A 27843-nucleotide genomic window follows, 5' to 3' on the forward strand; every position below is an offset into this window, starting at 1 on the left:
ATGTCTTCACGAATGATCACAAAGGAACTCCTTTTTTTAATTTTTTTTTTATTTTAATTTGTTCTTTGTTTTTCACAGAATGTTTTATAAAAATTAGGAGTATGTTATGATATGCACTCAATTTCCCAGGGAATCTGGAGTAGACACACTTAGTCTGGGTCCTGTGAAAAACATATAGCTGCACAACCTGCCTTCACTCTGCTTTCATCCAGCTTACGGTTGTCAGAATTTTTTTATTCTGAAGTACTTCAAAGTTATCATGAATGAAGCCTTAGACACGCTGAAATGAATGGCAAAACTCCGACTTGACATCAGTAAGATTGCAATTTCACTCTACCAGAAACAGAGATCACTTCATTTACTATTGAAAAGCAGCCTTCAATTCATTATTGTGTTGAGAGAACAAGTGAAAAATAAATTTCACAATGCCGGTCCTTTTGAAAAGGACAAATAAGAAATATTTATTTGCTGAAACTGTAGAAAGTGTTTTGGAAATTTTCAGACATTAAGTCGAAGCTGCCCAGCTCATATGGAAACACAAAGTGCAGTCAGGAGTTTTATTTGATACAGCATCTCAAGAGTAGAATTACAGTGATACGGAAGGAAATGAAACAAGCTTCAAACATGGTGTAGAGGACACAGAAAAACAACAGTGTAATGGTAAAGTATCCAAGTCCAAATTAACAGTTTAAAAAAAAAGGGAAAAAAGGTAGATTTCAAGTGTATATTTCATTTTTAGTATGCCACAATACAATGAGACATATGATAGCAAAAATAATTGCAGGATTTAGGTAGTTATTAAAAATAAACAAAATCACTGACTTTGGAGAGACAGGACAGTTGATAGCTGATGCCTTTAACACTGTTTCACAACACAGCGAACCAACATAAAGCAAACAACACATTGTTGTACATTACAGATAATCTTAGCACTTACTTTCTCATAATACTTGATTTCATATTCAGTAATGACTCCATTGGGATGTTCTGGTTCCTGCCAGGAAAGCTCGACGCTCCTCTGCAGTACTCTTTCTTTCATTACTCCACTAACTTGCGAGGGAGCTGTTTGGACAAGATGTGTCAATAAATAAAAAGCAAATTTGTTGGATGCCTAAAATCAAACGTCATTACTGATCCACCCCATGCTGAGCCACTTTCATTAAGGTAAAATAAAGCACCTTTTCATAACTCACAATACAAAGCTAATGAATATTCAAGCAGTACCCTATTACTGTTCATAAACTTAGAATAGAAATTGAACTAAAGCGCAAACAGCAAAAAGTGGCATTTTTCAAGTTAGTGCAAAACTGAGATTGATGGAGTAGGAGTAACAATTAAGCAAATTAATTCTGAGGATGAAAGCAAAGCAGATTTTTAGATTGATGTGTAGTAAATTAAGAGTCTAAATATTTATTGCATATGTTTCTGAAATGCACATAAAAAGAAAAATAATATTTTAGAACCAAAATCACATTTTAGGCTGATTTGATATGACTGACTGCAATTCTGCTTAAAAAATAATCTGTCACACTATCTGATTATAACATGACTTGGTGATGAAAAGAACCTTGTTAAGATACTAAGTCCACTCTTTTTCATTAGTTCAAACCTTTCCAGGACATTCTCTCTTTAGACCTGAAGTTTCCATACTTGGTCTTGGCATTTTTGAAAGTGCGAGACAATTTAAGAAGTAGATCTTATGAAACAAAGGGGACACTGTTGTCCTCTGCCTCACTCTCAGAGACATACATACATGCACACTGCATGTATGCACACATAGACATTAAGTTTTCTAATAAACATCAGCCACAAACAAGGACCTTTTGGAATTAAAGAAACCCCAACCCAATATACAGGCATTACAGAGCCATTGATTCTCACATAAAATGTTTAAGAGAGAATGTAATAAAATGTGAGAGACTGAAAAAGTGACTTGCTTTGTCAGGTTATCTCACATTTAACAAAAAAGACAGAAGATATTTTGCTGATGTGCAGCACCAAAGGAGGCCAAACATCACAGTTTTCCTCAAACACACACACTGCCTGTATGGATATAGTACTCTAGTACTTATAGAAACAGCTATGGTATTGGAACTATGCAGAACTCGATCTTGTTCTCATTCAGTTCAATGGAAATCAATTTTGCTCGTGCAAAAGATAAAGAAAGAAAGGACCTGATCCTCAGCGCCCTACAGTTAAAAGCAAAATTACATTTATAGGTACAAGGACTTGGTCTTGGAGCAGACTCAGGCACCGGAAAGGTGTCTGAGATAAATTTATTAGAGATAATATATTAGAGATATTAGAGATTAAATTAGAGATAAATGTATGTATATCTTTTTCAAGCACAGAATCTAGTACTGATTCTATACTGAAATGTTTGTTTGAACAAAAAATTCTGAAAATTTTAAATCTTTTTCTAGGAATAAAAAATCTCACCATATTTCAGAACTGTATATAAAGCTTTTACTACGTAAAATAATGTACAGATTCTGATGATGTTCAAATAAAATAAAATTCTTACCCCAAGTAACAAGTAGTTGAACTTCACTTTCTCCAGGTAATTTAAATAACATAAAACATCTAGAATGCACACTCCAATATCATTAAATATAAAACCATAATGATTAAAATAAAAATATCTACAGTACAATCAAGAAAATAATCCTCTAAAAAATTAAAATTGGATCGTTAACTTCTTAATGAAATTTTGAAGTTTCTAGCTTTTTTAAAAACTTAAAACATGTAGGGTTTTAAATTAAATTTATTTACATTTTATTAGAGGCTCCAAGAGTCCATGAAAATTAGGGATTGAAGCCATGCATGATAATTTTCATTATGAACTATTATGTTGTACATAATCAATGTAATCAAAGTTGAAGATCTCTTAATCTAAGCTGCCTAACTGACAAAGTCTTAGAATTGTATCAGGCAAACACCATGGGTTGATACACAAAGCCAGGATCATTCTCTTTCACTCCCTTTTGCATTGTCTTTCTAAAGGCTTAGACATTTTCACTCTTTAATTAGTGAAACATACTTTTTTCGTAGCTAAGACTCCAGAATGCAGTAAACTAATTTACTCTGTCTTGTTTTCCTTGCCATGATGAACTAGTTGTCTTCTTTGTGTAAATGAGTACCACAGCATCCTGAATGAATTTCAGAGAGGTCATTATGTTTCATGTATAATTTTCAATCTCATCTAGATAAATGTTTTTCAAATTGCTAATCTTACATTTTTAGATGTCCAAAATTGTTAATGTTTGTACTTATCATGAAACAATTTCATATTACCTAGGTCACTGGAATTTGTTCTGAACATTTCCTACTTTTGCTTATCAATTTTTTTCATTCCCTTGGCCATAGCAGTCATTTTTTTAAAGCAGTGAAGCAAAATGAACTTGTTTCCTTTTATTAAACAACATACACCGAGTATTAGTTAACTCTGTATGTGGGGAAGGAACAGCAATGCAGAGGAGGAGGAACAGAGGAAGGGGGAAGATTTTAATTGGTGAAACAAAATATACTATGTGAGATTCCTACTTAGTACATGTACAAAGTACACCACAAACAGGAATATTCCATTCTTAAAGAATTTCCATTAAAAATAAAATACCCGTGATTTATCAACATTGCAAGACAGCTTTCAAAACTCTTAAATAAATGCTCTCGTAAAGATATTCCCTGTCAATTAATACTCATTTCATTCAAGACTGGTCAAAGATTGGTTTGTTTTTCGTTTGAAAGGCGTGCTACCTTTCATTGGTAGGAGAACCACACGAGGAAGAAGAGACAGTCCAGCCCCACAGATGGCATGTGTATGTAGCTCTGAAGACAATCATGTTGCATATAATTCCCATATCACATGAGATTCCTAAAATGTATCGTGCTACCTAACCTTATGTTGTGTCCTCATGTTTGTCAGGGGAAGAAGGGAATCATTAAACTGACTGAAGCCAGAGTATTCTCCTCTGGCAAGGTACACCCGTTTGTTGTCACTGCAAGGAAATCTCTCCAAATTAGAGCAACTACATAAGCCAATCTACTGATGTGAGAGGCTAGATGTTTATGCTATCTTTATCCTGCCTTTTGGGTTGTGTTTCTTGATCTGTGCTTTATGAGACCGTACAGGTCAGAAGCATTTTGTTCTTTATTCTAGTGTAATAATTTCATCTGTATTCTCTCCATGGTTTTCTTATAGATGGTTTTGCATTCATATTTTATTTGTTCTGCCTTCCTGACACCTGTTTTTAAACCTTTATGCAACTTCTCATTGCCTATCTATGTTAATTAATTAACAACCTTTTTACGGTTTTGAAACAACTATATTTGAGCAAGCTTGAAAATGAGTTAAAGTATATAATTCATCCTTAAATAAATAAAAGATAAAATAGGGTACTAAATTACCAAAAAAAGATAAATCTATAAAAACAGAATTAAAAATAACATTTCTAGCAAATCAAATAACAAAACAACAACGATAATAATAAACAAGTATTTCAGTTTTCGTTTTTAGTAATCTACTTCTTGCCACTGCATCTCTTAACAAAGTCTTTCATGACAAAGACACTTCTTACAACATTTCTAGACAACTAAGTACCCAGTCCTGAATGACTTGAGCCTGCATAATCCCTCCTGTATCACTTCAGGTTACAAAGAGGCATCACTTGTCAGAATCATTATTTCCATAATATATTACACTGGGGGATACAGGCTGTACAAAACACCATTTGCTATCAACTTTTTTCTGATATACCTCATCTCTTCTTTTGCTCCTTCCTGCTGACACAACACCCAATGCATCAAACACACACAGCCTCTCAGGGCTAACAGGCAGATGTACCTACACACGTTGCATAAGAAAGTACTTTGAGAATGACAGGCCCTCAGCAGACTCATTCACCTTTTTAAATGCTTCAAATATACCATTCAGCAAAACGAAAAATTGATTTTCCCCAGGTTTCAACATCATAGCCACAGAGAAATATAACTCTGCTGGGTTTTACTGATAAAGCCTTCAAGTTATATAGATTTCGAGCCAGTCATCATTTTCAGATCAAGTTATAGAAAAAGTTAAAACTGAGGTGACAAAAAGAGCAGGATATTCCAAGGATATGTTCTGTTCCAGAGAGAATACTGAATTGGGTACACTGATATGTTACATCCATAATGCTAAGCCAAGCATATGGTAGATTATTAATATGTGCAAATATTAGGTATAGAAAACTGTGGCAATTGTTTTGGAAAGCACTATATTTAGTTTGGAGTCCTCTGAAAAAGTTATAATATTGCCCATGCCTTTAATCTCTATCCTTCTCTGTTTCTCCGGACTAACATTTTCCTTGATCTAAAGTGTGCTTTCCAGAAGACAAAAGAGAGTTGTAAAATTAAATCTTCTTCACTTTGTATCAGAACAACAACTAAAAAAAAACCCACCCACCAAAAACCCCTCAAAGTATAACAACAACCAAACCGAACCAAACTAAAACTAAACAAAACTGCCAAACAGATAAAAAATAAATTAAAAGGGAAAAATGAAAATATGTAAAGCTGGACTTTTACATGTAAGAGGAATTAGGCATAAGTACCCATTGCTAGCATGAAATCAGTTGTATACATTTCTTATTGAAAATAGATAATTCAGCAAAAGAAACATATCAATCAATTTCTCAGAGATTTCTTAAAGTCCTGAATCTTGAATGCGTCTCAATTCCATCAACAGCATTGTTTGTGGAGATTTTTAATTTGATACTTTTAAAAAAGTGTCTCTAGAAGCAGCATCCTGGATGTTTAGTAGTTTATGTGTATGAAACAAACTATTTAAAATCCTAAGAAATAAGCGTTTCAGTCCTGCGGGCACACTTCATACAGAAAGTTTCATAAATGAACATGAGTGCAGGACTAAACCCTATATAAAAAATGTCACCAAAACTATATTTGCAACTCCAGTTTCATGATTTTTCATACAATGGCTAAAGAATGAATGGGCTAACTAGCCTTCCTTAACCTTTTTTTGTATATCTTTATCTTATAATAGTAATAACATGCTGAAGTCAATCTGAGTTTCATCTTGTACTTGCCAAAATCAACAATAACACTGTCATTTTCATGCACAGGACCTTTACAGCATTTCCTGAAGGACAAAACTCCTTGGCTTTTGGTCTCTTTTCTTATCATATCACAAAGATATGTAACAATCATTCAAAACCACCAGCTTTTCATACAGCAGCAATGAGATCAATTTTACATCCCTGTAAAACTGTATCTTAGGGCCCAATATAAGTTTGATATTACATGAAGCTTTTCATCATTTTTCTGCAACACTGTTCTACAGCAGTTGGAGGGTGTTTTGAGTATTGAGTCCAAAAGGGACATTGCTAACAGATGAAAAGCATGGAAAAACAGAGATATCAGCATCCCAATGGTTACAACCTATTATTTCTTTTTTAAATGTCTTTGCTGTCTCCTTTCTCAGTAGAAATCTTTAGATAACAGAGTTGCTTTGACTCTGCATCGATTTTAAGTGAGACTGGAATCTGGCATTTTACCAACAACAAATGTAAAATGAATCCATGTGTCATTATATATATATATATATATATACACATACATATATATATACATACATATATATATAAATAAAATAGCATCAGAAAATTATACTATTGTTAGCTCTTAAAGGGTTATTCAGGAAGAGAGTACAAAACTCCCCATACTCCATACAGTCCTACACCCAGATTACCCAAAGGGCACCCTTCCACACTGGGTTTTACACTAATTTGCTCCCAAGAGAAAGTATGTAAGTGAAGTCACAACCTGGCCTCCTACCACGTTCTGGTTTGCTCTGGAGGGAAACTCAGACATCAGAATTGCCGAGTGGAAGGCAAACAGATTGTAAACCTTGAGGAATTGCAGTTACTGCTGTCAGGGGCCTGAGGGTCAGCATGTGGCATCACACTGGTTTTTGTGCTAGACTGAAAACGGATGCCTCAGGATACATGTACTCACTTGCTTCAGGATACATGCCCTTGCATGCTTCTAAGGATCTGTCTGGTGTACATGAAGTCACTTAAAACCAAACCTTGACAAAGGTTTGCAGGTGCTGGGCAAATTTTAACACTTTACAGTATAGATATTTCCCTTATTTAGATATTCTGTTTCTTAGAAAGATACAAAATCTTTTTGTCAGAAAAAGTTACATATGTACATAAAATATATTATCTGTAAAAATTTTTTATTTTATTTATTATTAAAATTATTAAGAATTTCAGAGCATTGTAATATGGCACTCACTTGAGTGCTACTAAAGCCATATTAGAAAGCTGTCACAGTTTGTCCTTGGAATGCTTGGGAAAAATTGCCTACATTTCACTTCATGTTTATACTAATATGCACAATAATTTTCATGTTATTCCATATGATAATTCATGTAAAGAGAGAAAAAATTAAGATAGCTCTTACACTGAAAAATATTAAATGTACTGATAGAAATTGATAAGATTTTCTGTTTTGTGAGAGTGTATTTCTCTCCCCTCAGTTAAGCCTCCACATGACAAAGCAGCCCATGATAAAAGGTTACTGAGTATCACTGTATTATGCCATTAGTACCCATTGCTTCGGATCAATGGTAGAGAAATTCCCCACTGTGTTTACAAGCTGTGGCATTCAAAAAGAGCCCCAAATAAATCAGATATTTTACACTAACAATATCCTATAGAGAAGTCATTTTAACTTCCTCTCTGACACACTACTTTCCGGCTCATAAAAATAACACAGTGCGCTCACAGTGCTTTGTAAGCCATGAGCAAATGCACACACAGTTCTCTGAGCCACTTGGGGATGTCCTGAGTACATGGTAACAGGTAAGGTAGTCAAGTAATACTTGAGTGAATTACTCCATTACACTTTTTTTGCCATTACTTTTGTGGTTGAAAAACTCTCTAAGTACCTGCCGGTCCACAGAGAGGAACAGAAGCAGTGGTTACCTAAATGGGCTACCTGAATACTAATTGCCCATATCTTTTATATATATGATGCATTTAAAATACTTAATGGTTTGGCAATTCCTTCATCAAACTCAAAACTCATAAGCTGGATCAGTTCTATAAGCTCTTTACTCTGCCAAAATTCTGGGGAGGGAAACCAATAAAAAGAACCAACCAGAAAGAAACTAAACAGTTTAGAGAGATCAGGGCTGACAGCTTGTCTATCATGTTTTTTGATTTTTTTTTTTCTTTTTTCTGGTCACAGTCTACATCTAGATCCATTCTATGAACTCCCCTGTTTCTCCTGCCTGACATTTGATACAAATATTACTGTTATGTCTGCATCTCATTTCTTCCAAAACTGGTGACTTGGGCATCAATCAGTGCTGAATGGATGCTGAGTTGCGTAACAAGTGACAACATTGACTCCCAAGATATCCACAGCTCTTTGTTTTGTGAATAAGTTTTGACATGTGAGGCACAAACCTGATTCTTACAAATGTGTTAGAGTAACAAACCAGCCTTACAAATAACAGAGAGGAGCCTTTGTTCTCCCGAAGCATTTGTTTTCCTTTGCAGAAGAAATATTTCTATGTTAATTAGCTTTTTCTTTTGTCCTGTGTTCTTTTGCAATTCATCTTTCATAACTTTTTTTTTTTAAGAGAACCATCTGCCACCAGCCTTGCAGTAAATCCTTGACACACTGATATTATTCTTCATTAAAGAAAACAAAACACCACAAAACTCCCCAAAGATGAGGATACTCTTTTCCCTGGTGGGCTACTCAGACACATTATGTTCTCCTTCTGTCTCCAGTCATCTCTGCTGGCAAGTGTCAATTACAGACATAGGTTTTAGGGAACAGAAGGATAAAACACAATTTACAAATACTTTCCTCTTGAAGCAGACAGGTGTAATGACTGAGACTGTTTTCTGTAATTGAATTTCATGCTGTCATCTGCTCAAGTCACAAATAGATGTCAGCTACACATGGGAAAAAAAATAATAAAACCCACAACTAACAAAACCCCCTTAATACATTGTTATTGCTACTGTATAAGCTGAGATTGCCACTCTAGTTTGACTTCTCTAAAAGTAAAAGTCACTTGTGATGGAATGTATGAGATGATTTAGAACTGGCCTACAGACTAGTGTGATTATGTTTATTTAATGTAAGATGTCCAAGACATAATTGAATGAATTCCAGCCCCATAACAAAGCATTTTGTTTCAGACATAGCCAACCAAAATCTGGAAACAAAGTGCCATGCCAAAAAAATTAAAAGCAGTTGATCAAATATTAACAGAAAAGCATATAAATATTCCATAAAGATGTTAGTATAAAACAATAATTATCACTATGCCAGAGGTTTAATCAAACTGATGCTTCCAAAGACATAATTGTTAAATGGAGGGGAAAAAAATTACTTTATTAACATTTCTAAAATGTGTAACAACTTCTATTGGGGCCTTCCCGTGAAATGCATCATAATGGCACTGCTAACAATGGGCATATTTCTGAAAGCAACATGGGTAGTATTCGCAGGGAATGCTGGAAGAATTCCTTGCAAAAACAGTTTGCATTTTCTTTCACATTATGAGATGTTCTTCTCCCAAAGAGCATTAAATTTCTAGATTTTATTCAAATGGATAAATATCCATCTGGGAATCTCTGCTACAGTGATAAATATCAGAAGTAGTAAGCCTGAAGTTAGTGCCTATTGCACAGGAGGGAAAGTCATGTCCGTGAGGGGAAGGTCAGGTACAGCAGTCAGCCTGTGACTCCCTCTGCTAGGGTGCTTGGAAGAAACAGCTTCACTGACCAGAGTGAGGTCACCACTGGGGAGAACTGTCATTGACATAAAAACAGCATTCAAAATTTCCCTGGATGATAAAAATTCACATATATTGTGACAACCAAGAAAAAATACATTTAATACAATGTTGATTGCCCCAAATGAAATAACTCTGGAGGTCTGCATGAGCTGTTCAAAAAATAGCCCTGTACAAAAGCAGAGGAAAATCTCTGGGGTAACATATTTTGTAAAGTGAAGCTATTTGATCGATTTGAATATACAATATAAATTAACATGAGCCTAAACAACAGACAAAATTACTTTGGACATAATGCACATATTTAGTTAACAATAAAACCCACAATTTTTTTTAGCAAAATATGTTCAATTTGTTTATGTTTTATCTTTTTTTGACACCAGCAATATTGTAATATAAGGACTTACGCAATGATATATGATAAACTGGCACATTTTTTAAAAAATATGTCCGTACCATCTATTACACAAAGAGTAAACATAATTTCAAAAGGATCTTAAATATTCGTCACTTTGAGGAGACATTGGTTCATAAATCTCCTTACCGTTCAAAGTAACCTTCGATTTGGGGAGATTTTTTTTGTTACTTGAGAACATGCTATGGTTCAATGCTTCTCCAACTTTTGCTCACCGGAAGACTTTGCACAAAGACTTGTGTGATGTAGAAATTTATTAAGCTGGAAACACATCAATCATTTAGTGAAAGAATTTACTATGTGGTTTTAAAACTGCACAGAATCATCTTTTCTTTTTTCTTTTTTTTTTTTTTACAGACTTTCTAGTGGTTTCACTTCTTTGAATGCTATGAGACTCTAAAGGAAACCCAAGTTCTATATCCAAAGGTTAACTTCTTGAAGATTTAGATTATGAAAATGTCAATTGAACAAATTATAAACCCATTTAGCTTTCTGATTAGTTCCATTTTTAGTACACCATTTAGGGTTCAATTCTGACCTCTCATCAATTATATTTTAGTTTAGCTGCATTGATTTTATCTAAGTTATCCTTGCTTTATACCAGTGGAAACAACATCAGAATTAGGTCCTAAGGGTAAAGTAATTAAAAATGTAATTACCAAAACTGATTATGCAACATAGTTACATCATTAATTGGCTACAATTTTTTATATTTTTTTAATGAAAATATTACTATTTATTTGTCAGTTTCACAGAGATAGGTTTGTACTTTTTTATTCAGAAACAGTTCTGGATGGGATCCAGACAATCTAACTTAGGCTCCTGGGTGCACCTACCCTTTAGGCAGTTACAGTATACATAAATTAAGTGATTAAGTTCACCAAATAGCTTTGCTCCCTGTGACAGAGAGGTAACTGCAGTGGAAAGATCCAAAAAGAGAGTCTGCCTGTTTAAACTGAGACCTGTAAATTGTAAAACATCCTCTCTTTAAGATCTTTGAAAAACTTTCTCCACTGACTACATAGTGAATTTAGGTACTGATTTTAAAAAAAAACAGATGACCTAGTACAGCAAATAAAATTGACACATAACATTTACGTACTTTTTAGGTGAGGTAAACCCCATCTTTCACACACACTATCTAGAATTTCTTTCTTTCTCCTAAATTTTCCTTCAAATTTAAGGAAGTATATTCCATGATCCTTAAAGCACTTTCAGGTAATGAGCCTGGAGTTTGTTCTGACTTACCTCTCATGCAAATCTTGTAGGATCCAGGTTTCTACCTACACTAGTATGTTCCTGATGAGCCCAGAGGTACTTAAACAAACTACTATCTAAATACTGTGGCTACATACATAACTCCAACTTCACAATTGCAGAGAATCAATTTAATGCTGAAAATATTCCTAAGTAGTACTGAAGCTTGAACTAAAATTTTATTACGAGAAAAAAAACCCACAAAACAAACAAACAAACAAAAAACCCCAGAACAACAGATTCTGGGTCTGATTCTCTTTCAGTTTTTAATGGTAGTCACAAGTAGTGACAGCATTGACTCCTTTCATCCTGAATGTCGAACTTTAATCAACATCCAGGATGAAGGAGATGAAAATGGAACTCTTTGCAGTAACACAAAACCATGAAATGATAAGTCAGAAAGGTTAAACTTAAAAAAAAAAAAAAAAAAAAGGCAAAAAACCCCAAAACAACAAAGCTGGTTCTCTTTTACTGCACACTTACTCAATATATTGGAAAAATAAGCAAAATGGCATAAGAATCCTTGAACAGTTTATTATGGTTCTATTTATCCAAAATAATAAACTTTTGATATGCTTCTCCATTCCCTCACACTTAGTTAGAGTATTGGGAGAGTGGAGGGTTGGTCTGTCTTTCAGACTGCAAGCCACACATGCTGTTCTGTTAAATAAAAGTATGGAAAAATGGTGTCCACGTCTTACAAGTACTTTTAGGTTGTAAAGGATACAGCAAAGAGACTGTAAAACTGGAATGTTACAAAAGCAATTAAACTTGAATCGTAACTACAACAGTATCCTGTGTCTTAATGAAAATTACTACTTTCCTGCATAGACTGTGTAGATAATTTTTCTTTTTTTTTTTTCTATGAGAGTTTCCAAGTCTACAGTAGAAATTACTGCTGCCTTCATGTATGTATAGCACAAATGTTGCATTTGCCATCGAAAATAAGATACTTAAACTTAGTGATTCCAGAGCACATCACTAGTAGGGCAACTCAATTGACATGAGTGAGCCTAGTGTACAATATGGGTCATATTTAGATTAGTAAAACAATACAACATAATTTAGACCAATAGTGTATTAAATACCAGAACGTGTAAGGTTGTATGATATGCAAACAGAAACAGGACTACATCCTCTGAAGGACAGTCTAATGCCTTATTAATTTGAAAAAGCTCTAATGTAATTATTTATACTCATAAATGTATTATAATACACTTATTAAGATGGATATACATCAGAATCATGAACATCTATAGCTTGATTCCTTAATGAATATGGTCTCAGCACTGCTTACTGTAGGAAATGAAAAAAATAAATTACTGGTACCAGAATTTCCCATGATAATAAATATACTGAATGTTCATTACTCTCTCTTAAATGTTCATGTAAAAACCCTGACTTAGAAAATAGTTGTGCTAAACCACTTAGAAACTCCTCTTATTATCATTTAATAACAAAAATGCCCAATCTATTTATTACCTAAGTATGAGTTTTTGTAGCTCTTTATGTGAGTGCCACTGAAAAAGCTGAAATAGTAGAGGGGTTACTCAACTAATCAAAGCTCTACTGTACATATGTTCAGGGATAATAAAAACAGAAAAAAAAATTCCTCTTTTTTTCTAACTAGCCAACAGTGGCTGAACTAGTCATGAAATAAAGCTGGCAATGATAAGGGTACATCTTATTTTAAATCTCTACTTGAAGGGTTTATCTTTTTTTAACCTTTTAATTTATTTAATCCAAACTAAACTAAAGGTTTATGAAATATAAAGTCAGATAATACAGAGAGTCATGGCACTTTTTTTTAATAACATTTGTATGCACAGGAACCAATCAGAGCTTCATACATGCAGCATGTGTGCAGTTTAAACAGAGTAACTACCTTCAAATGGACATGACTGCAAACTTATTTCAGAAGTGGAGCACACAACTGGCTTATCTTTATTAAAACAGGTTTTGCTGCATACATTACAGCAGTCAAGGTAAACTACAATTCATATGAACAAAAATTTCACACCCCAAGTGTTCAATACCTGCCTGGACTGATTCCATCTAATTTTTCACCAGAGATATTAAAATACAAGTCTGGTCTCATTAAGGTCCTTTCAATTAGCAGAGAAAGAGATGCTGTTGGTCATTCAGATCTTAGGCAAGCAAGTCTTAGATGGGCCTTTAAGCTAGATTGTTTCTCCAGGTATGTCCTGAGATGGAACCTACATCTGAATCTACATCTACAACATAACTGGTAGGACTTTTTTTCATTCTACATCTTTCATAGGGTTTGTTTTTTTAATTATTTATTATCATTATTTAATTTTAAATAATTAGTCTAATATTTGTTTTCTCTGATAGAAATACAGATATGATAATTTCTGGTATTTCTCTCAATTTATTACCCACAGCTGGGATTTAAACTCTTGAGTCTATGCAGTAAACACCAAAAAAACACTCCCAAGAAGAAATTTAATCAGGGAAAGGGGCTGCCCTAAAAGGCCTACAGAGTGGCATCCCAAAAAGGCCTACAGAGTGGCATCCCATCTGATATAGCTCAGACACCCAGCTAGGGAAGCTGGACTTCCCTCTGAGGGATGGCAGAAACACCTGCCACACTTCTTCAAGAGGTAAACAAGGCATATCCTTTAAACAGTCTGGTTTACTTAGAGTTTAAAATTTGTGTCAATGTGTAATACACAGCAAAGTTTGGCAGACGGAGCCTACCACCTACCCACCTTTCCGCTGCAGTCATTAACTGTTCTCCAGGATCCCTAGAAACCACTCTCACACCCTAGATACAAACAGGCTTTTAAGTTTCTGCATTCTGTTTATGAAACACACATAAACAAAATATGTAGAAATACATGATAAATTAGGATTGTGAATAATGCACATTTGTGAGGTGTAACATGCAAACAGCTGGCCAGCTGACCAGCACAACAGCTGTACGTGTGTGTCTCAAGTGACTGCGCTTGGCCTGAAGCTACAGGATCACTTAAACACTACACTTTACTGTACAGCCAGTCCATCCAGATTACATACTCCAGTGTTAAGTATGTACTTCTCCCCTTTTAAATTCCGTTGAAAAACTGTTTGCAAAAGAATTTTAAAAAAATAAGAGATCATCAACATGGTATTTTAAAGTACTTAGAATGTATTTTATATGTATATATATTTAACATATAACTATTTAATATCAAGTTAGGTTTCAAACCATCCCACTCCCCCAAAGAAAACCAAACCAGAAAAGAAAATACAAATCTTCAGCATTTTTAAGAAGATTGATTAAATTAGTGTGAAATTATCCTTTTTGTTAATTTCCTTTAATTTTCATACTAGTCCACAGCTCAAGGAATATGGGACAAGAAGGAAGACGGAAGAGAAAAGGAAAGTTTGTGGGTTTTTTCAATCAGAGCTTTCTTTCTGAGAAATCTGATTCCTGCATGTGCCTTATTGACTTCAGCATGCAGAAAGCAAAATCTGGAAAAATTTTGGCCCAGTCCTGACTGTATAACAGTAAGTGAGGTGCCGTGACTGATCTCGAGTACTGGCTCAGTAGTTCCAGAAGGTCAGGAATGCAAGCAGCTGCCTAGAGTTTAAAGGAAGTTTAACTGTAGGGGGAAAAAATCCAACAACCAAACAAAAACAAACCAAAAAAAAGCCATTTTAATGACTTAGCAGGGGCTTACAGAAGGTTAAGCTGTCTGCATAGATACAAACAATAACAATAAAAACGTTAAAGAAATTCTCCTTACCTACAGAATATCAATGTTTATCAGAGGAGCTTTATCTTGTTCTTAACAAGTTGAATCATGCAAAAACAAGATCAATAAGGAAGAATGCCTTTAAAGCTATATGATTACATAATGAAAATTACTTTGAAGAGCTGGCTGTGTATTCATGGAGAGTTAGCAAACTGTCCCTCCAGGCGCTGATGACATTAGGCAGTTCAAAATACAGTGTTTCACTCGAAGCACATCTGACTCATTCTATTGGCATAAACATCACATGTTTAGCATTCACTGCTTTTACAACCAGCTTTATAAATATAGTTTGCTTCCCTTTCCAACGGCTGTCTTCTCCTTTCTTTTGTTGTTAATATTTTTGCTTGTTATTTTGCCTCTGACAGTTTGACAGTTATTACCTTAAGACATTGCAGGTGTTCTTTAGTTCTTTTCAAAGAAACATTTAGGTACCTAAAGCCCTCAGCACATTAACAGGTGACTAATTTTTAATGGTACACCTAAAAGAATAAAGCTCAAAGGCAGAAAATACAAATAAAAATAAAAGGTGACAGGAGCACTCAGTGTTTTTTAAAAATCTAGTGATATTATTTTTATGGTGAAATGAAGAATGACCTAATCACTGGCATTTTATAACAGGGCACTATAACACTCAAGTTATATCAAATGGAAGACACTACTCTCTTAATTAGGCTACTAATCAGCAGAGCAAAAGGTGGATTGACAGTGTTAACATCTGCTCAAGGTACAGATTTCGAGATTGTCACCAATTATCCAGATAGTGGCAGTTTTGCAGGAATGCTGGTTTTGCTTATTAAACAGCATTCTTTGCCCCAGTCATTCTGGGACTGAAAGTAAACTCCTTTATTTCCTTTGTTTCCACAGCAAAGTCCCTCTGTCAGGAATCAGGACCCAGGAAGAGGGTCTAGAAATGTCCCCTAGCCTGTATCAGCTTCTCCCAGATAGAGCCACAGGCTTGTCTGAATGGAAGTTGATATGGACAGAACTCTTTTTCTTTCCAGAATAAAGCAGACAAGAGAAGAAGGAAGGCTAGCCTTCCTTCTATATATCTTTTATCCTACTATCTCTTTCCTATGAATGCATGATGAGACTGATTTGAATTTTTTTTCTTTATAGACTTCCTGTCTTCTTTCCACCTTCTCTTGTTTTGCCTATATTGAAATGTAAAAACAAAGTGCTTCTAGCATTGACTCAACTATGATTAATGTTGTTTCACGCACTCAAATGCACTCAAAATTTTCAAATAAAGTTGTGATGATTGAATAACAAAATGTTAGAGCTTAATGAAACCTAAATTCCACAGAATTTGCAACATGAAACAAGGACAAAGACTTTAGGTGTCTCAACTATGGAAGAACAAAAGAGCATGGAAAAGACAACCTTCTTAAATATAGCAAAAGAGAGATTGTAAGGAAGGCTATACCCAGTCACTAGAAGGATGGATATGAGGTGTGACCCAAATTTACATACAGTTTAGAGCAACCTTAGGAAGTTATACTTCCCCCACCACACAACTGTAATTTAACTGAAACTTACATAACTTAAACTTTTACTTACAACAGAAAATCTTACCACAGAAGACTTTTCTCTGTGATGTTTGCCCGTGGTAGACAAAGAGAACAATTAAAACTTACATACATAAATCAGGAATGTACTGGTATTGAGTGGTTTGTCTAAGAGAAAATAATGTTTGAACAGAGATTGTCCAAACTGGATTCATTTGTACATCCTAAAATTATCTTTCATCCTTTTAATTGCAAATGGTAAATTCTGTTTAAAATAATAAACAGGACATGGTACCCCTTTCCATTCCTCTCTGTTTTGGAACAATGACCTAAATCTAATTAGTAGATAGCATCCATACTACCAGCCTGCATCCCCCAAGGGACTGGAAAGTACATGATACAGCGTGTAGGGCTTGAGAAAAGAGGCCCCAAAAGTAGAATGCTACTAAGAGCTGGAAAAACAATTTAGGTCTTTATCATGCAGCCTGGTGTTAAATCACAGATTTAAATGTTAAAATAAAAAAAAAATCATGTGACTAGAATAAAGAAGCAATCTTAATGAAATTAATCTTTGTCCTCTTTCTTTTTTTCCTCTGACTCTTTTGTCATGGTATTCAAACACAGTTTTCTTCTAAATAAAATTTATGTGTCTTTTTTCAAATTCTCAAAAGATTTGTTTTTTCAAGGTAGTTATTTTGAAATTGCCAGTCTTAACAATGGTTTATTTAATGCACTCTGTAAAACTATTTCTCTCTTAGACATTTACTTACTAACTTGGTGTTTCCATCTTTAAGTTTCTAGTTTATTTTACTACTTGAATTCTTTCACAGCTCTGAGGTAAACAACGACCTCACTATGTATACCAGGATACAGCTTTTTAACTCAAACTCTCTGGTAATGAGGGTTGCACTTTCATTCAGGATGTATCACCTGGCACTTTTTTTGTTTGTTTGGTTGGTTAATGTATTTTTTGTTCCACCTGATTCACTGGAGTATCAGCTGTGAATAGAAGCTAATACACCTGCTTTGTTTATACTGCTCACCAGTTAAATAATTCTGCTCACCAGAAACAATCAACACTACAAATGACTTGTGCATTAATGACATTAAAGAAACCAAAAAGTGTTAAACTGATGACCCTCTAATTATCACATCTTTATTGAGGCATTGGTTGCATATTTATAAATGCTGTTGGACTTTTACGTGTCCAGGACACTGATTTTTGCCAATGAATGAATCTCTGTATTTTGACAGAATACTATCTTTCTTGAGCTGGATACAGATCTCTGATTACACAGAGATGTTCTTGGTAAAACACTGTAATTTCTCATTTTAATGTTCTTTTATTCATGAGAAATCGTGAACTGAATTTGCTGGGATAATTAACATCCCCTAACCAACCAATAATAAATATCACAAAACAAACAAACAAAATCCACCGAAGTGATGCTGATAATATAATAAATCACTACATTATATTTCCTTGACAAAAAAAAAAAAAAGTAGTATGTGTATGTGAAGACAATACTGAGTTTTGCAATACAGTTTTTATAGCAACCAGCTGCTACCATAGCAAGTGTTTATCTATTTTAAATAGGTTTTCTCATTTGATGATGTAAATTTTTATTGTCATAATTCCACTTAAAATATGTATTGTTTATTAGCATTTACTAAAATTTTCAGTGAAATATTAGTTTTGAAGCATGTTGATCAGAAAAAATATGGAAAGCAAGGAGTTTCATTACTAACAGAAATACAGCCACCTTAGGTGTCAGATTTTCATCTAAAATGGAGCTTGGGAACTGAAGCACCTTAAGCATCAGCATCTGTCCCAGTGATGGAAGGTGTCTGGATGCCTCATCGTCTAATGGTGATTTCAGACCAGAAAATCCAGGGTCACCATCATGCAAATTTAGGCTCTAAGTGACACACCAAAGTTAAAAATAAAATCTCCAAGACTCCTTAGATTAAAGTTACATTCTGATCTAACATCCTATGTCTTGTTCTCGGATTCATAGTTTAAAAAAACCTCCTAACTTTATCACCAGCATACAGACTTCTGGTTAGGTGCTAAACTTGAAAACCTCTAAACCGAACTTATACAAACATATGGTCCCAAGGGAGTCTGGAAAAGCAGTAGTTTTTCAAAATATGATCTACTGTGCGATTCCAATCTCCATTGGCCAATGCTTGCCAGAAAGGTCAGCAAAGCTTGCATAAGGGATAAAACATAGCATGACAAAACACTGAGCAACAGTCTAACAAAAAGATGTGCACTAACAAGATGCACAGAAACAAAATCATGACCTCACTGTATCTCTCTTTCAAATAGGTTTATTCCTCTGTAGATGTGGACTTCGCCACAGCTCAAGGAGAAAATGCTCCTGCCACTCAAAGAAGCTGTCTAGTAAATGCCATTTGAACATTTGCTGCTTGTATGACTTTAGATCACATAATGCTGAATAATAAATGCTCAGTTTTTACTTATTAATTACAATCACATATTCTTGCTATTTCTTTTTACAGGTTAAAGTCAATTTATAGGAAAATCACTAGAAGTTCTGCATTGCAAGGAAAACTTATGATGTATTTTAGCAACTGTTAGTATTGCCTGTGAGAATTACTCTGGAAAGAAACTGAGTGTAAGGAGTTGGAGCATCACAGGAATCATCAGTGTGTGGGTGAGACACCCTGATACTTCTGTATCACAGCTGTGTATGAAATACCTTCCCTTAATTACAGTCACTTTTTATTCACCAAAAATGAATCTTGCTCTTGAGATCCAGCCGCTTGATGTAGAAGAGGTTTTCAAAGGCAGAAGAAAAAGTGTTTGCCACTATTTTATTTTAAAAGTGAAGGCTTAAGGGATACTTTTTCTACTCTTTTTTTTTTTTTTTTTTTTTTTTAAATATAGACCTTTTCCATGGGGATATAAGGTTAATTTTTTAGCTGAAACAAATCAGTAGAGTGACAGGGCATGCTAAAACTTAATTTCTATTTGTGCATTACACCTGTAAATTGTTTTGGTTTTGTGCACAATGAACAAAATTAAACTGTGTTATACAACTTCCTTGAATTACTAATTCAGACCAAAATTTAAAGTCACATGTTCTGATCTTACACATAGGATTTCGTTTTCTTCATTACAACATGATTTTTTTTTTTGCTAATACAGTAATATAACTTAAAACTCTTTAGTAGTAACTCAGTGTTTGCTTCATAAGGCACACATCTGTTACACATGTACATATTGAAATATTAGGATATTCTTTGAAAAGAAAATTCTGCACTACCATAAGTCACATGATTCATAATACTATGATTAAGAAATAAGCACTCTAGAGTACCACTCAATACTTTGCAATATCTGTTATTTCAGCAAAGTTGTCATTGTCACAAGAATATTTCCCGGGTAATAATTTATATTCTTTTAATAGTAAAACTATTCTAATATTAGTACTGTTTCTTTAAAAAACCACACAGTAATCAAAAATGACTAGCATAACGACTTGTTTACATAGCACAAATATTTTTTTCTGGTTTTTACTGTGAGGTTTTAAACCTGAAGTCTGGTTAAATGTGTATTTCATCAGTTTTTAAGAGAGGTGATATTTTAACAACTCTTGATCACAAAAATTAAACTTTTCCAAGCCCCAGAAATTTTCAGACTTTCACTGACTTTTGACTTAATTTCCTAATCTAAAGTTCAAAAGCTGTGTAACGTTTTCTCTGTCATGTCTAATAGAAAAAAAAAGTCTACGGTAGAGATTTAGGAAAGAAGACATGGGAAATGTATGTCAAACCAGCAGATAAAGATTTTCATCTAAAACGGTGGAAAGAAATTTGAAGAATCTCTATTGTTATCAAGACAGAACCATTGTAAATTGGCATAATAAATGAGCATGTCTTAATTACTCAGGAAGTTTCTGAAATTAGAATCATAAAGCTGTCCTTCAGAGTAAGGACATTTGTCTATTTCACTGTGCAGGACGTTGGAAAGAGTGGTAAACAGGACCTTGTCCTTGGCAAAGCATGCCATTGTTACTTAAGAGTATAAGCTTTTTGGGTTACAGAATGTATTTTTATATGTGTATCTAATGACTAATGTAGTCAGCCTAAAGTCTGATGGAAGCCTTTCAATGCTATTCCAAAAGAAAAGGAAAAAAAGTCTGCAAGAAAAACAAACAAACAAACAAACAACAACAACAACAACAACAACCCAAAAACAAAACAAAAAAACCCCAACCAAACCTGATAATGACACTGTCTCTCAGCTAGTTTAGTAGCAGAGTTTTATATGGCCCTGCAGATGAGAGATAATTTTAAGTATACTTCCGAAAATTGTGTGAAAAGTACTGTAAGATATATTCATAGCAGAAAAATAACAGAATTATGTCTATCTTCCCTTGCTTTATACAAAACTCACTGCATTCTCTTTCTTTATCAGAAATACCTGCATGAAACAAGATAGGATATCTTTATTTCCATCTTGGTTAGCAGGACTCAGTCCCTCAGAAAAATCATAAAGTTGATTTGTGACACAAATTGTTACAAATAATGATCCGTACAACAGTTCTTAACAGATTTTGGAGAAAAGGTTTAAAATAAGCCTGGAAAAGATGGGTCATAAGCATAAAAAGCTTAAAAATATTTAGAAAAATATGAAAATGGAGCAGCAAACAGGATAAAGTTCATTTAAAGTTAGTTCCAGTAAAGGCATGTTTTCCAAACCTGTGTACCAGAAGTATGCTATAATAATTCATATTCAATTTTTTCAGAATATTTATAATGTACTGGTAGAATTACTTTCTTATTCTACCATTAATAATCAATAATGTTAGTTGTATATCCAGACAGTGATAATACCAGTAGGGCATGGTAATGGCAATAGTGATTGAATAAATCTTTTAATATTACAGTAATGATTTTTTCCAGTGGCTCCTAAAGTGTACTTAATTTATATAAAAATATAAAGAGAGTGTGTGCAATATTTAACATTTTCCATTATTCTGTGTTTGCAGAATTCATCAAGATTAATGTTTTGAACATCTGCATAACACTCAAGAAGGTATAACTCCATAAAAGGTCAATGCAAAATATGTACTGTCCAAAGACATGTACTTATGCCAGATCAAAATGGAATTTTGTCAAAAATATTAAAAAGGCAAAATAATAATCAATAATCACTATTTCCTTGCCAAAATTTCAACGCAGTTATTTTGCTGCAAGTTTTGTTCAAAAAAATATGTTTATATAAGTAAGTCATAAAACCCCCCATATTCCACCCTTTCACTTTTCACTTAATACAAAAGATTAATATTTTATTTCAAAGGTCTGGTATTCTTCTTCCAAAAACTACTAAGGAAAAAAACCAGACAATGCATCAGTCTGAAAAATTTTAACCAAAAATTAAGAGCTGTAATAGAAATGCTTAAGGAACTATACATCTAAATGACTTTGCTCTATTTTGTTTCTTATCTGTACCAACATCTAGACTAGGAGTATCATGAAAATAAATATGTTTAAGGCAGCTTTGACTTCATAAAACCAGTTTCACTTGGAGATGCTTGGCATTGATCCTGTAGCAATGAGTGTTTTAAACTTTTGTCATTTGAAGAGTATACATGCTCATGGTCATACTTAATCATAAACACTGAAATAAGGTACAGAAAGAAAACTTTTCTTCTTAGTACAGAGAGTATAGAAAACTAAAAAAAAATACTATGATAACTTTTTTTTTAAAAAGAAATATTAAAAATAAACATCAATTTTCTTTAACCGTATCTAATTATACTTGACAATGAGTCAAGTATATGTAAAATTATATAAAACCATGTAAAATGTAAGTAAAAAGGATAACGTTTGTTAGCTAATGAGCTTTACTTTCTAATCTGCAGCGCTGTTGAAAAGAGAGGCATTTCAGAGCAAACAAAAGTCCACCATATGGTGCAAGGAAAGACGCATAATAATTAACCCCTAACAAGGGAAACGCTGCATGCAATCAGCTTATAAATTCTCTTCACATTAGCTAGATTTCAAATGGTGACATAGTTTTAAACAAAGGGAAATCTGGAGATGCTCCAGCAGCCCTCCTCAGGCGTGCTATGGCTCTGATATCTCTCTGTGGATCAACAGCTCTCTCTCCTTCCAGGCTTTAAGGCTGTGGTGAAAGATTTTGATTTTTACATCTTCAAAACTTCGGTACAAATGTTTTGTTTTGATTCTGTAGCATAGATGGGTGAAAAAGAGGAGCACAGTGAAGAGGCGGAATGCTTAATCAGCCTTTGGAGCGTGCTGCAGTTCAGTGATCTGACTGCCTCCACCTGCAAACAGAGGGACAAGTACAGGAGCCCCAGATCCTGGGCTGCCAAGTGGGCCATGCTCCTTTTTCTGCTAATATATTAATAACTATGTGTGGAAGGTATGTGTGATCTTAGACCAAAATACAGTTGTTTGCATGGGAACACAGAGGGAATGAAATGATTGCTCCTACTCCTTACCTGAGGATGGCATCTAGGCTACAGCACAACAGTGGGAAAAAAACAAACCAAGAGCTTCTCACAATACAAATGCATTATTGCATCCTCACTTTACTGAAATACTTCAAGTATGATGAATTTTCAGGATGTCTTTGAGCTTTCAATATTACAAGCAGGAATCTAAGAGAAGTAAATTTCTATGTGTCAAGGTATCAAAATTAAAACATCTGCAGTAACACTAAATGTTTAAACTACAATAAGTTTTGCTAGATACATCTGGATTGTAAGTGCAAATGAAATGTCATGCTAGTCAACTCTAGCAAACATTGTAAAATTACTGCTACTAAGAGACATGTAGTTTCTTACTAGTTTTCTGGTGTTTACCAGCAGGGATATGTTTTCTGGAAAGCAGGTCTATGCACTTTGACAGACGAGAAGAAGAACATATTTTTTTTAAGAGGATGAAAATTCTTTGTATTCATGAAAATGTTGAAAACCTGTTTGCAGCTCTTATATTTCAGCATATTTCCTTATGAAAGTTGAAGAGAAATGGGGGGGGGGGGGGGGGGGAGATGTAGGATCTCATTTCACACTGCACAAACAGACAAAGTGAGAGAGAAGCTTTCTAAAGATACTGTTTTAAAAGGGACAAGAAAACAGGATTGAAGGCACAAAGAAAGTTGAAGGGGTGCAAGTATACAATATATTCTTTATCTTCCATGAAATGGTCACTGTTTTGAAGTCTTTGAGGCTTAATCACTAATGAGTGATGTGCCATATGATAACTCAAAGCTCTGTCTCAGGATCTACCCACACCAAACCTTTATTACTCCTGGAAATTGGAACCTATTTCTCAATGGCTCACTGAACTGAACTCACATACACTCTTCATTACCTGCTCTGGTAAGTGTGAGAGCTTTGAATAAACGCAAAGACAAACCTATACAAGCACTGCCCTTCATTAGCAGGAAGTTTTAGAAAGAAAAATGTGACTTCCATTACCCCTTCAGACTAAATCAGAATTAATCTAGTTTGTTTTGAAGCTAAAAAGGAAAAAAAAAGAAACACACAGAGGAGGAAAGAGGAAGGGAAAAGGGGCAATGGAAGACAGGGGAGATAGATGAAAGAAGAGAGAGATGGAATCAGCAAACTCACAGCTGTGAAATGCTGGCCTGCAGATTAGTATAGCCCAATATGCAACAAATTCAGGATGTGATCTGCTCCAGCCTCAACAATGAAATCAGTTTGAATACCACTTTATAAATCATTCAGTCATTTTTTAACAAGATGAGCTTCTGGTAAAATGCTTTCCCTCTCTGCCTCCTCAAAGAGATTACATTTTAAAAATCTTTAATTTCTGAAAGTCTTCAATATGCTAAAGTATGGGCTGCTCCAAAAAGCAGCTTTAGCTCTATATTTCAACAAATGAATTGAGAGTGAATACACAAAGAGAAAGATGATTTACACTCACTGTCTCTCAGAGATTAGTATGGGAAAAAATAAATGAATAAATAAATGAATAAACTCCAAACCACCCTTTTTCTACATAAGCCTTGTTACTTTGCTGCAAGGCTGATTCTAATACAAAGTATCACAGAGATTGTTTGTTGAATCAATACTTTGTTACTCATGCTTCCAGGAATGAGCAATACTTTACGGCCAAATTCACCCTGATACAACTGGGTCATACTAGATTAGATTCTGAGCTACTGTGAATCAATCATTTACCTGAAATGAGTCACAAAGCCAGAGAAAGGGTTTTCTGCTTTTGATTTTTTTTCCTTGTCATTTTCTTCCTGAAGGATAGCACTGATAGAAAATAAATCATATATTTAGAAGTTATGCCATTCTAAACAAATATTTTCATTTTCTGATCCTCAAATTGTTTAATCTGATGCAAGAAATAGGTAGGAGAGGTAAACATATTTTTAATCAGCCCATTTTTTAGTGAATAGCTTGACGAGCTTCAGTTCTGTAAATTCTGAAACCCTGTGCTTAAACATTTAGCCAAGGAAAGTCAATTATATTTAAGAATATTATGACTTTTGGTTACAGATTTTGTTAAAAATTATTATTTCGTGGGATCAAGTCCAAAGTAAATAACCTACCTGTAGCCAACTGCCTGCTTTAAATATAATCCACTACATTCCCATACTCTAAATATATTTAATATGAATGAGCACAGAGCACATATGTTTGCCCTTTATATTTGGAACGTTGCAGACAAATGATTAAAAACTCCATGTGTAATAAACACTAGGTAAACTTTGCTCAGGAAAATGCTCAGTTAAGTTACTCTGAGTATACACATGGATGCCAGAGTATTTGGCGGAAAGATCTTTGCCTGGCATTTCTGGATTCTGCTGCATTCTTCCTTTCATAGTCCATTTCTTGCCATTTTCTTCATGTCTCATCAGTCTCATACATGCTGCAGAGGGAACAGTAGGGAGGGAATCCATCTAGAAATGAATACACCTGTTGCACATTAACTTCAAGGTGGATTTTCATATGGTTTCTTTCCTTAGCTCTCCCTTTCAAGCCTGAGGTCTTGGAATGAAAAAGAGTGAAGTTTTGAAGGCATTTTTACATACAAATTCTTGGGAAGAAAGGATTAGGCCAAAGCAGAAATACTAAAAACATGATTATTAACTTTTCATGAAATAGCTTCACATTTATAAATCCTATATAAGAAATGAGAGATTACATGTAATTTTCTATATAATCTATATAATTCTGGGCATATTGCACTTCTTTTGGCAAGATCTATTCTGTTGACAAACACAGTCAATTCTACAAGAATCTAATATATTATCAAGGATTCATAGATAAGATACATATTATTCCATTTCACATCTTGGTATCTGTCTGTCTGAGGCCCAAGATGGTTCAGATTATACATATATGATTAGTGGACTGTTCCTGCTTTCACAGTTGGCTTTTTAACTATTTTGAAAATCTTAATCTCTACATGTTCTCAAAGTGTCGCAATATATTTACAAACCCAAAACCACTACCATCAGAAAAAAAACCAACCTAAAACTGGTGTTACGCCACTGAGGCTTATAAAGAGTTGTCTCAGTTTAAATCAAACCTATATTGATTCCATTAATTTGAATTTACACTAAGAAAGTTTCTTTCATAATAGGCACAAAGGGATGTATGCAGATATATAAATGCTCATCAGCATAAGTATTAGTTACAGGAACAGATCCATTTCATGAAAATCTTATGTCTTAGACTTGTGTTTTAAACACACATTTAGGATTCCTGGTTTTACACTCCAAAAATCTGTAGTCAAATTCTCTTCCTCATCTCCTTTTCCTTTACTATGCAGATTTTTTTTAGATGTAAAACTTCATCAAGCAAAATACTTTAAATATGGTTTGAAAATACCCTTTAAGAAAATGTGGAATGTATTGTCTAAGTTCTCATGACAAATGCACAGAGAAGATTGTTGTCCACAAAAATTGGATTTGTTGCACTCGCTGTGCAACAAGGTAATAATTACACCCTCGAGAGGGACATTGATTATTCATTTCAGAGTAGTGCAAGCCTGGGTGCTCAGTGGTATTCCACAAATCAAGCACACTAACTATCAAAACTTCTTACTATTTATGTATTTCAGCAAACAAAGGAATTAGTGTTCACTGACTACAAGTGACATAGTTTTTTTATTAGTTTGTATTCTATCTTCTATTAGTTAATGATTCTCTTGCTTCCAATGCTAATTAGTCCCATGCTCAGTCTTTCTTTTCTTTTGAGAAAGTGGGTTTTGGTGGGTTTCTTGGGCCAGTGGTCCATGGGTCAGTGGCCACAATCTCTTGCCAGAACTACCTTTTACCCAATTGGAGCAGATTTCAGCACAGTTGCTGAGTTGACCTTATTAATTTCTTCTTTATCCAAATAGTACTGTCAGATGTCCTTGTGGTTCATAAATTCTGCGTTCTTTGTGTCCACTATCAGTGGGCACCCTTCTTCCCAAGCTTTCTTAACCTCCTCCAGGTCTGAGGTCACTGACGCATGTCAAGCCCTAAACCTTACCATGGTAATTCTACCAACAAGTAATTCGTTTTTCTAACACATGGACATTACTTAGAGCTTGTTAGCTGCTATCCATTTAAGGGATTAAACCTCCCTTCTTGTTGGTTAGGCTTGAAAGTATACAAAGATCAACTATTAAAGAACATCCTTTATTTTCCACATTCCACATTTTGCAACAACATGACAATACACTTGAGGGTTTTAGGTTTTTCTAAAGCTCTAATCAAACCTGCAGGGGCTGACTTCTCTGCTATGACGCAGACAATAGATTCTAGCAGCAGGATATACTCTGTCCCAGACAAGATATGTAACAAAGTCCTGAAACCATAACAAGGCCCCATGATTGTTAGTCAGTAATATTTCAAGATTAATTCAAAAGTTAAAATATTGTAACCAGCTAGTTTTATTAAATCAACACTACCATTTTTTATAATGTGAAATTACCCTTCTGCAGTCATTGTCTTACAGGTTTTTATTCTGAATAACTTGACCAAAAGTCATAAATGACATTCACACTCAAAAGGAAGTAAGTAACTATCGACACAGGAACATTCTTGAAGCAGCAGGC

The 27843-nt window shown here is 34.4% G+C and overlaps 1 protein-coding gene across 7 annotated transcripts in view; it reads right to left on the reverse strand.

Moving 5' to 3' along the window:
* Positions 1–27843, reverse strand: part of EPHA7 (EPH receptor A7) — a 163779-nt gene that overhangs the window by 44420 nt on the left and 91516 nt on the right. For all 7 annotated transcript variants that reach the window (XM_027670123.1, XM_027670144.1, XM_027670117.1 and 4 more), the window contains exon 6: positions 938–1062. In XM_027670123.1, coding sequence (XP_027525924.1) covers positions 938–1062 — 125 coding nt within the window. The remainder of the gene's footprint in view (positions 1–937; positions 1063–27843) is intronic.

The sequence above is a fragment of the Corapipo altera genome, unplaced genomic scaffold, assembly GCF_003945725.1.
Source record: "Corapipo altera isolate COAL_440 unplaced genomic scaffold, ASM394572v1 2b, whole genome shotgun sequence".
NCBI classification, from domain to species: Eukaryota; Metazoa; Chordata; class Aves; order Passeriformes; family Pipridae; genus Corapipo; species Corapipo altera.